Raw genomic sequence first — 12,225 nt, forward strand, 5'->3', positions numbered from 1 at the left:
AAGGTGTTGTAATGAAAAAAATCATGCTAACAGACTTTGTTTTTGTAAGATAGTTGGGTTAGAATCATGTTTATTTCCTATATTTAATTTAACAAAAAGCATAGAAAATTTTAAAAGGTTTCTCACCGTCTTCCGTTCATGCTCATGTATCCATCGTCCTCCGATGTGTGTCCCGCAAGCGGCGAGTCGTCGTCCGTAGCGGGCGTGGCAGGAGTGGCAGGCGTGGCGGGCGTCGCGGGCGTAGCCGGCGCGGCAGCCGTGGCAGCGGCGCGGGCCTCCAGCGAGCGCGGCTCGCCCTCGTCGTACTCGCTCAGCACTTGGTCCAGCAATTCCAGCGAACGCTGTACGTCATCACACCCGCTGGAAAACGATTATTTAAAATGTTAATAAAATATTCTGATTCAACAATATTTCATCATCCAAAATGATCAAAATCTTTTTATCTGTACTTCTTTAAGCACCAATATTATAAAGAGGAAAAAGCTCTGAAACTACTGAACCTATTTGAAATATTCTTACACTGTTGGGTAGCTACACTATCCCTCGTTGTTAACGGCTTTATTTTTTATATTTCGTTAAGGTTTTTTTAAATAAGTTCGTGGATCGAAGTCGCCAGCAACTTCTAGTAATGTATAAAAGATTCTTTTGTTTTAGCCCCTGGCTATGATTGTACTTGCTAATATTAAATTGTAATGTTACAGAATTGCTATACGTTGATACACATGAACAAATGCTATCTACCGTTACCATGGTACATTTATTGCGCAATTTTCGAATAGCTTTCCCAGTGCCGTTGTCATTGTATATAATTCAATGTAACAAGCGGACGCAGTCGACAGGCAGTCAATTCTCCGAGATAATGCTAAATTGAACTCATTTCCTTGACGACCTCACCGCGCTTGTCCCGGCACGACTCTTTGCCTACACCATTAGAAGCGGATTAGGAAATAATGACCTACTTATATCACCCGACAGTGATGTAATTCTATTATTTTGATTGTTATCGCGTTAGCGGGACGTTTTTGGAGACATTAATCTTTTATTATATCTCGTTGGAAATTTGTTTCTATTTTCGTAACACAAGACATTTATGTACTTTAATAGTCTATGATCTATGGCGGGGCTTTTTTAATATCTTATTATATATATAAAATTCTCGTGTCACAATTTTCGATCCTACACTCTTGAAACGGCTTGACCGATTCTCATGACATTTTTTGAGCATAGAGTAGATCTGATAATCGGCCTTATCTATTTTTAATCCCGCGCCGACGAAGTCGCGGGCGACAGCTAGAGTAACCTATAAATAGCAACTTGAGCAAAAGTTATAATTATTTGTAAATGTATTTAGAAGATACATATTATATTAATGCCACGGAGTTCACAATCTTTCTAATAGTATAAATCCGAAAGTTTGTATGGATGGATGTTTGTAAAGGTATCTCCGGAACAGCTCAATAGATTGTGATAAAATTTGGCATGGATGTAGAACAAGTTAATTAATTTCTTTAATTCCGACCGGACGGAGACGCGGGCGACAACTACTAAAATATAATAATTTAATGTAAAATAGTTGCCACGATATTGCAAACAAACTTTTCTTCAAAATCAGACTGAGGTTAATCCAAAAATGGTTTCTATTCTCAGATGAATCATGTTGCGCAATTCGATACTTTAATCAATTTGTTTTTAAAAATAATTCTCATAAATAAATTCGTCTTAATTCTGGTATTACCTATTAAATGTCGCTTCGGATGAAATATTTGAAATTGTTTCTAAGACAAGATATTACAAATAAAGTGCTTTATAAATCCATTTAACATTTTTACGTCAAATAAGTAGAGACAGTCGCGGGGAGACATAATGACAATAATTGAGGACTCCTTGAATTTCTTGCTCGGGGGACTTATAAATTAAATATTTTTGTTTACTATTTGAATAGAATATTCATTTTACTTTACATAGAAATAATATATCTATAATGTCCTCGTTAAGTTTGTAATTGTAATATAAACAGCGAAATTAAAAAAAAAAAACAAGTTATTGGAATTATTTTCTTCTTGCTCGTCTAAATGTTAAATAAAAAATTATATCTTTAAATGTAATGTATTTTTTGCGCCTGTGAACAAATGGAAATTTTAAAAGAATCTTACTAATATTATAAATACAAATATTTGGATGGATGTATAGAAGATAATAGATGGATGTATGTATCTTCAGAACGGCACTGATCTCGCTGAAATTTGGCATAGATGTAGAACATAGTCTGTAAGAACACATGGGCTAATTACATATTTAAGTTTTTTTCATACCGCACAGACGGAGTCGCGAGCGACAGCTAGTAATATATCTTTCTGCGCAATGGCAGTTCTTAGAGTTACGATAATTTAGATACAATGTATAAAAACTCGAGCCACGCAATGAACGCATATGCGTAAGGACTCTAGAAATCTCTTTATCTAGCGTGCACTTGAAATTTCGACCGTCGATAAGTATACGCGAGCTGGTATGGCGTTTTAGTTCATTATGTTTAAAAGGAACTAAGTCCTCGCTAGAAAGTACTAGTGCAAAACACAAAGAAGCCCTTGTGACAGGAGAGGCGTACGCTTTCACGCCGTCTCTCGATAAGCCCTTATCCCCCCACCCCCACTCAGGGTCACGGGTCGTCACGTTTGCTTAATGAACTATGGAACACCTTTTAAATCTTAAATACAATGTTATAAGTGTCTAAAATGGGAATGAATCATGAACTAAAAGTAACTGAGTATTGGCCCTCCTAATCGCGTGTTTTTGTACGTTTTTATAACATATCCCAGAGTCTAAATTTAAAGCAAACATAATTTAAAATTAAATCAGTTTATATCCAAACTTTTTCTTTATTTAAATAAAAAATAAAATTAATCACTGGTTCCATTAGATAAATTGAAAACAAAAACGAAAAACAGTTTTGTTTATCTCTAGTTTTCAATTGAGCATAAAACAGTCGGTTTGGTAAACTTTAGTTTTTAATTATTCAAAGCTGTCAACTGCCTGCCAGTTATCTATTGCGTTATAAAAAAAACTTTCAACGATATTATTTGAACTTCGTTGGACCACTATCATCGGAGCGGGATGAGAGCTGTTGACCCGCTTCCCAGACATTTTCACGTGTAGATTCGTTAACTGGTCAGGATTTAGATCCAATTTAATTGAATTCATTTCATTTTACCTTAATACGTCGTAAGCCACAACGAACTTTTCGTTGTCACCGAAACGTTCATATTAATAACAGATTTAGAACAATGTAAAAAAAAACTACGTTGAAGTTTTTTTTTTACCTTAGACTTGGATTGTCTATGTATAGTATCAGATGTTCCTAAGCAGGCTTTTTGTTTGAGAGATGATAAGATACGAGGCTCGGGACGAAGTAACGTTATCAGGGCAGTAGCTCGAGAGGTTTGCGATATGTCGGCGATTTGTGGCAACGTATCGGGGGTTCATTAGTGCCAGCTTCACTAATGATCCTCTCTATTGATTCAGTAACAATATTTTTTTTAATTTTCTCATATCACTGAATCATAAGAGTAAGTGCTGTAAGATTCTGTGAGAGATAATAGGATTTAGATTAGAGTTATCGCTGACAAATCTAAGTTTTATGATAAAAAATATGAAGTTGGGATAGTTTTTGTCACTAGTATGTATTATGTATCGTTGATACAGGGGCTTATAGAAGTTCACGTGCCCTATCATGTACTTTAATAAGCTGTAGAAAGCGAGTGAGTTAGGCCGGTCACAGCCGACGTGTGGTGTGGCAGCAGGACGGGCGGCGGGCGGCTCGGCGCATTGTACACGCGGCACAATGCGGAGCACTCAGCACGAGTGGCGCGCTGTGTGCTGGCCGCCCCGCACCCCGCGCCTCGCACTCACCGATCCTGCCTTTGTTTTACTTCACCCACACTCCTTCGCTTTCGAAACTTTTAAGGGGGACTTCAAATTGCGTTCCTTCTTCCCACCAGAGTTGGGTTCACCTTGATTAGTTACACTCGCTTCGCTTTTTTCTCGCTTAAGCGTTTGTTTTTTATATTCGGAATTTTTATTTTGCAATGTTATTTAAAATCTATTTTTTTAATTTTGAAAGAAATATTTTTTCATCGTTTCATCGTTTCAAAGTAGGTAATGAGTGAAAGGAAGGTAGACGCACTTTGATAGCGTCATCCGTGGGACTACATCTTGATACTAGGAGGCACTGTTTATGCGGAAATGAGTGCAGCGAGGCGGAAGTGCAAAGCGCCCCCTTGCACCCCCGGCCGTCGACCCCCGAGCGAGCGTACGCTGCCTCGGCGCACACACTCGCGCTCGCACCACTAACGACTGAATAGCTACATCTTCTTAACGAAGGCTTGCTTTAAAGTGTCACAGACATTGATGCGGATTCGAACATCGATACTCACATTTGTTCTCAAGCATTGCTTTGCCTGCACCCGCCTACACTCTTCTTTGAAAAAGAAATGTGCCAATGACGAGTTGAAGGTGCTCAGCGCAGACGTTCCCGAATTGTTTATTCTCATCTCGACCGGAATTCAGTGGAGTTTTTAAGTGCACGAAACTTGGCCAATTAAGTAGTTGAATCGGGAAGTTTCCAGTTTGTCGAATGTACTATGGGAGGGTAGCCGGAGCGAAGATTAGTGAACAGATTTTAATTGGTTTAAGATCACGGTGTGGACTTCGTTTAGTTTGCTTTAAAAAGTCGTTCGTCGGAAGCCGTAAAAGTATCGCTGCACGCAAGGAGCATAAGGCCTCGTGTAGCCGCGCTGTTTTCGGTTGGATGATTATCGCTGTAGTGTCGACTGAATAAGTGGAAGTTTTTACCAGAAGTAGAACGGGTTAAAGCATTTATACAAGTTTGTATAAACATAGGCCACTAAGACTTTAAAAGAACATTCTTTTAAAAAGAACTGGAAATTGTGTATAATTATATTCGTGTTTTTCTTAGTGCGTGTGTATGAATTAATAAGAAGCCAAGGCTTTGCAAAAAGGATACCGTGAGTTTTTTGAGATATAAACAAAGATGGAACACGGTATTTTAAGTTTATCTTACTTTATTTTCGCCGTATAACATCTTAGGATTGTGGTCAAGCATTTCATTTTATTTAGTTATTATAACAGAACAAAATTTTATTTACTTGTGTGTAAATAAAATGAATAGTGAACATAGGTATGACAAAGTATGCGGCTCAGATGTGTAGTTGCATGCTTTGAATCTCTCGTACGAGGGATGCTATGCGGATTTTCTCGGCAGCCACGCAGCCACACCGGCTCACTGCGGATTACACGTCTAATATAAACAATATCAAAGTATCCAAATAAAAGAGTAATCCTATTATCACAACATACGTTACTTCCTTCTCAATATTATCGAAAGTTTCTGTTGAAATTTAGAAGTTTTATTTAAATAACTTAAACTTAAACCAACCAAGATACTTAGATTACCAGGAGCTTTAAAATTAAACTAAATTGACCGAAGATAAAATGTATCTGTTCTATGCGAAGTGAAGGAGACGCTATTAGGGCTTTTAGTGTAAAATCTTTCGCCCAGCGCAACGCGGGTGGCGTCGTGGCGGAAGGAACCTCTGAGGACATGCCAATAAACGTGGCGGGCTGTGACAACACCGCCGGCAACAACCTCCGGAATCAATTCCAATCTTAATCCATTAGTTATAAGGTTGATATTACAAAGAGCTTGTAGACATTATCGGCTGCACCGTCTTAAAGCAATTTTGCGAGTCAATATTGAAGTTTTCAACTCAAGGGGGCGATGTGTTCCTTTCAAATAAATCGACTACGGGATTACTTGCATAATTTCAAAATTTTACGATCTCTCACAAATTGTATAAATTTTTAATTTTAGTTAATTATTAGAACCAATTTATTTAAACTTCGTAAGTTTTAATGTTTCTTAAGAACAAGTGACAATAACCACATACAGTCAGACTGCTTTAACTTAAGGTTTATCATTTATATGTATTTTATTTTATTTCGCTATCAGCTTAAGTGGAAGATGTTTTTGGTTTGTAATATTATTTCTTAGATTTAAAATAGACGTAATTTTTAATTTACATTTTCCAAAACTAAAAAATAACCAAGACGTGTTACTGTCATTTCATGGTATGTGCAGTCCGACGTGAATCAATCTTGGATTTGAGGTTTTAATTAAGCAATTAGCTTAGGTCTCGGCCCTCACGACGCCGCGAGGCACGTCGGGGCCCTCGTTAAGATATTACGCCGGCGATCTCCTAGGGGTGTTTAACAAATATTTTGAGCTTCTACCGACACCCTTATATTTACGTGTGCATGTTATGCGTATAAATTATATAAATAGAATACGTTTCAGTTGTTTTAAGTTTTATTGTAAGGTTAACAAATCTTAATTTTCCATTGTTAAACTGAAATTAAATAAAGTAGGTTTGTTTCTTAAGATATCAAAATCATTTTTTTTTAAACTACACTACTGTTAATGCAATCTTATTACTATTTTAAGTTAATATTTAAAACGTGTTTTTAAAACATTCGTTGAGAATTATGCATAGTTTAAAAAGTATAAATAATTATAAAATCCTGCATTGCAATGCATTTAAAAAAGTCAGTGTCGAATCATAAAAGTTAGACGGCGTGTAGCGAAAAGGAACTGAATTTGAATTTCACAATCGCGCAAAGAAGATCGATCTAGTAAAAGTTCAAGTTAAGTGAACCTAGATAACTCAAGTTACTTCAAGAACACGTGGTTTTAATATGTTTTTGTATTGAAAATGAAAATAATTGCGATAATATTTTATGTCGCAAAAACTTACTGTTTAAATTCAGATTAAACGTTTAAACATGTCTTACTGTGTTTCTTGTAAACAGGCCAACCTTATAATGTAAACATGTACACCTGTGACATTTTCATTTGGTAATGTCGAGTATATCGCAGCTTCAATGTTATCCTTATTTTGACATGGCCTGTATATAAATGTTGTTAGAAATGATAAGCACGCGCCTTTACAATTTCTTTTTATATTAATAAATAACAGATTTTTCACGCATCACGATGTTTTCCTTCACCGTACATAAATGTACATAAGTAAATCGTAAATCGCAAAACACATTGGTATATGGCGGGATTCGAACTCAGGACTTGCAGATTGTAAGTCAAGTGCTTAACTCTTTTACTTTACTTTAGTTTTTAATTATTTGTATGTTCTTTCAACTATTCAACCTCTTTGGACGTAGACAAATAATATGTATCGCTTTTTATTTAAAGATATTTCGATCAACTATTTTTCAACTCGACCTTTTATAAAGCAGAGCGAATAATCGTCACTACATAGAACTGGGATCTGGGAATTTGCTTCAAGTATATTTTTGCTTTACGACAATAGAATGCCGGAACATTTTATTTCTCGTTGGATTTCGTCGGTTTATTGCGTCAAGTTGGAACGTAAGCAAAGTTTTGATTACTCTCGGTTGAATGTTAAATCAAGTTTACAATCATTGGTAACAATAGTGCTTAGCGTCGGTTTAACTTGGCGTTTACTTGACGTGTTAATAAGTTTTTCGCGTGCGATTGTAACTTCTTACACACTTGTGTGTCGCTGTTTGGCAATATACAGTTACGAACAGCAGGTATTTCTGCCGTTGTTCTTAATATGTTGTTTGTATTTATGAAATAACTAGTTTTTACCCGCGACTGTGTCTGCGCGGAATAAAAAAAAACTTAATAAGTAGCCTGTGTGTTTTTCCGGACTATGTTCGGCATCCATGCCCAATTTCAGTGAAATTCGTTAAGCCGTTCCGGAGATACCTCCAAACAAACATCTATCCATCCATCTAAGCATTCGAGTCCATAATGTTAATATGATACGTTAGAGTTTTAAAATTGTTACGAAAAGCAATACAATTAATCCAAAGCGTCTGACAAAAAGTTTACCAATAGAATAAGCTTATTTTGGAAATAGTAACTCTAATTACGGGATGAATTTTTATATTGTGATATTGTCCTGAATATGATCTTAGTTATATTTGCTTGAACAGTTTAGTTAATTATCGTGTATAGTGAATAACGAGCGGTTTGCCGGTCCAGGTCCACTGCAGTGCGATCGATTCCGGCCAGCCCGCTACGCCACAGCCACGACCAGACGACTGGCGCGACGATGAAAAACTATGCATTATTACACTCATTTTTGCATTCACTTTTATTTACGGGTAGTAAATGAAAGACTAACTCGTTGGCTTGTGTAAGATTAATTGCAAACAAAGAATAGAAAAAGCACTAACGAGAATAAAAAGTATAGCACTACGAATAGGTTCAGTAACCAATTTAGATAGTAAAGTAAAACTTTTTTTTCTTACTAATATTTTAAAAGCGAAAGTTTAGATGCATGGATGGATGTTTGTTTGAAGGTATCTCCGAAACGGCTTAACGGATTTTGATGAAATTTAACACACAGGACATAGCCTGGAAGAACATATAGGCAACTCATTACGCTTTTTTTTCCCGCGCGGACAGAGTCGCGGTTGACAGCTAATATATTTATAAAGCTGATAAATATTAACAGTAGTATAGTATGTAGTGTTATGTTGTAGCATTGGCTTAGATTTTGTTGTAGGAAGATAAACTACTTAAGCTCTGTGGTGGCCTTGACAAATACATTTGTTAGAATGTATTAAGGTTACAAACGCCTATCTTAATTTAATTAATGAGATAATTAAGTTTAAAACCCACTGCTTTCTCAACATTTATTTACGAGAACTAACGCAAATAATCTCAGTCAGTCTATCAGTCCTTTAGTTATCCTTTAATGGCTTCAAAATTGTTAATTTGACATTTTGCGAATTTAATAGTAGTTAAATGAGTTAAAACAACAACTTAATAAATATCAAAAACAATCATTGCGCAAGTATAAAGACATACAAAAAGTAAATGTATTTTGTGTTTTTCTCTCCTGTATAGAGTGCATCGTGTCTTTCTCTTTGGCAAAATCCTTCATTTTCTATTCACCATTCGCATCATCACTTCATCACAATCATCACATGGCAAAATATATAACCTTACAAACTGTCATGTACACATTCGCGAACGTTCTAGAAACAATTGCGTGGAATTAATAAATAACATCGGCGCCCTTCTTCCTGTTGTCGGCATGGCGCGAAGCATGAGGGAGCGCGTGGGGTGCAGCACCGAACATTAGGCAAATGTCGCCGTCGCCGACAACAAGCGAGAGTCGCCGGATGCTGCGGCATTAGCCCCTTGATTTATACGTCTGGCGTGCGTGCATCGGATTAATTCTACAAACCCACGGCTTCTACGCAGTATGTCGTAACGCATTTTTTGAACAAAATAGGAATGGAGAAATTTACAAAAGAGAAATATCCTCTTTCTGTTCGTGTTCTGTCTATAAACGGTTGGCAACGCATTCTCTACATCTATATTTTGATTTTTTCGTGTTGTCTATATGTAGTAGCCACTTCGCTATTTAAGCGAATGATTGCTTGCTCATCTGCGACATTTTACTCAGATATGTTAAACCATTGGCACTAAAATGGCTCAACTGGAAAAACGTATATTTTGAGTTACGTCTATGTACATCGGATTTGTCAAAATAATGAATAGAGTGGGGCGAGGAATTTACGATCGTCGACAATCGAGAGCGTCCATATAAAATGGATACCAAATCATTATGAATATGTAAATTAACGGAGCTATCGCAGGGACACGTATTAAGTGTTTTATAAATGGTTTCGTTTTGAATTTGAATAGACAACTGGATCATTTCTATACTAAGTTTATACGTACAACCTTTTCATATGTAATAACGAAGATATGACAGTAACAATTGGGAATATAATTTAAAAAGAAATTTTACGCAATTTCAAAGCTTACATATTGTGTCATCTAATTATCAATTTGAATAGACAGATCTGTTAAAATATTTGTCTGTTTTTAATTTACGTTATCAGATTACAATTTTGGTAGATATATCACTGATAAAACCATATTAAAAAAAATTAGGTATACTTTTTGCGGCTGCGAATGTGGCATCAGTATAGTTACGAAAATAAGTATTTTGAATTGAATTATTTTCTTTATTTTAAATGGCAAATGAAGTAATAATATGATGCAATCGCCGGAGGGCAGGGACGAGGGTCGGTAAAAAGAGATGTCGTTTATGAAAATCAATATAATCACGGCCGCTTACCTCGTCGCCCTCACAAATTGTTCAAAACCCTATCAGTGTTGTGGCACACTCGAACCCTGGCAGGGCTGTCGCCTATTTAAAAAGCGGTATAAAACTTGATCGCACCCCTACGGGTATCTGCAGTTAATTATCTGCAAGGGAAACGAAGGGGGAAGACGTTCGAATGCCGTCGTCTCCCCCATTCGATGACTCCCGAATTCGCCGACGCAATCGTGCGCCTTGTAATTAGTTTTAATTAAAGTCATCTGGGGATACCAAAACTAATATCAGGATTCGTAAACGTATCTTACCTTTAAATGTTATTTGCTTTAGTTGGAATATTTAATATTTGTGTGTTCATTTGAATATTAATGTTATATTAATATAGAAATGTTATATTGAGTCATTTTGTACATATACTCTTGTACAAGTTATAACATTAATCGACTCAGGTTGCTTTCCTACGTAGTTAAGTGTGAAATCAGTGCAGATGGTATTGAAGGTTGAAACAAAAAGTTTGTTACATTTAGGACAGGGCAGGAGGAGCGTTGAAAGAAATAAGATCGTGCTATCGAACAAAAGGTGCATGAAAGCGCCATTCCGTAAGAAGTAGGGAACGTTAAATGTGCTGTGAGCCATTAGTTTAAGTGATGCAGACGTACCGGTGGGGGTAGAACGATAAGCCCCCAAAGAATGGCCTCTTTTCCACCTGCATACCCTAAGAGCATAATTCCGGCTACAAACGGATATATTAGATTAATCACGCTCACTCCGGCCAGGTGTGCTAATGGAAACGCGCCGCGGCCTCTAAAGTGTTAAGTGTTGATGACTATGTTACGTCGCTCTCGTTAAACATTTTGATGTGAACCAGGAGAGCGACTAACACTGTACAGTGGAAACGCAGCGTGTTTATACTTTTGTATTCACATCAATAGACAGGTTGTAGTGGGTTTTTGCATACAAATAAGCTAATTTAGCGAAAGGTTGAGTTTATTTTTAAATAGCACGTTGCAATAACCCTTATGTGTAAATGTTTATCTTTACTTCAATAGAGTAAACCTTCATCGTTTATGATTTATTTAATTAAAAGCTAATTATCCAATTAATTGGATAGAATAGACTTTTTTTTTATTAAAAATCCGTTAATTTAAATGAATGTTGCAGGGTTACGCATTTTTCCGTACATTTCGTTAGCAGGTGTGCGTACAGTTTTCAATTACTGTTAATTATCAAACAGGAACCCTCACTGCCTCCTCCAGTTCCCTTCGCGTCAACATCTGACATCTCTTAGCTACACAATCCACCCCTCTTTCAAATTTCAAATAAAATAATACGTTAAAAGTTGACATTTATTGAAAACGACGGGAACAAAAAATACAACTGCACCTATCACTTTATTACATTATTGAAATAAAATTGCTTTTTTTTATTAGATCTGTTAGAAGTGATGTATAAAAATTGTAGGTGTATACATTCTGTGCTTACCCTCCGTAGGACAAAGAACAATAATAGGGTTTATTACATTGCTGTAAAATAAACAACTTTTCTATAAAATACAACAACAGGTCATCATCATAATCATCAGCTCGCCATACGTCACCACCGAGGGGATCGGAGCCTACCCTAAGCTAAGGGTGATTAGGCCATAGTCAACCACGCTGGCCAAGTGCGGGTTGGTTGTCTTCACACATATCTTTGAATTCACATCACGATGTTTTCCTTCACCGAAAGAACGTCGGATAAATGTACATATGTAAATCGGAAATCGAAAAACACATTGGTACATAGATTCGAACCCTGCAGATTGCAAGTACTGTGCTTGACCCCTGAGCCACCGACGCTCAGGTACAAACTAGTTGTAAATCAAAAGCTACGTTAAGATAAGAAAAACGATGCTGTAAAAGTATTTGATTATTTTCTTCATGACGTCATAAATAAATTGTATAAAATTGTTTAGCTATTTATCTAATAGACATTTATTTATTTGCACTCAAGTATCTATGACCGGATACAAAACACGTCTGAGTATAAA

At 36.4% G+C, this 12,225-nt stretch overlaps 1 protein-coding gene across 2 annotated transcripts in view; it reads right to left on the minus strand.

The window, feature by feature from the left end:
- LOC106118217 (uncharacterized) overlaps positions 1–12,225 on the minus strand; it is a 127,165-nt gene that overhangs the window by 27,427 nt on the left and 87,513 nt on the right. For both annotated transcript variants that reach the window (XM_013312800.1, XM_013312799.1), the window contains one exon: positions 127–360. In XM_013312800.1, the coding sequence (XP_013168254.1) occupies positions 127–360 (234 nt within the window). The remainder of the gene's footprint in view (positions 1–126; positions 361–12,225) is intronic.

Source organism: Papilio xuthus, unplaced genomic scaffold (assembly GCF_000836235.2).
Source record: "Papilio xuthus unplaced genomic scaffold, Pxut_1.1 DF827597.1, whole genome shotgun sequence".
Lineage (NCBI taxonomy): Eukaryota > Metazoa > Arthropoda > Insecta > Lepidoptera > Papilionidae > Papilio > Papilio xuthus.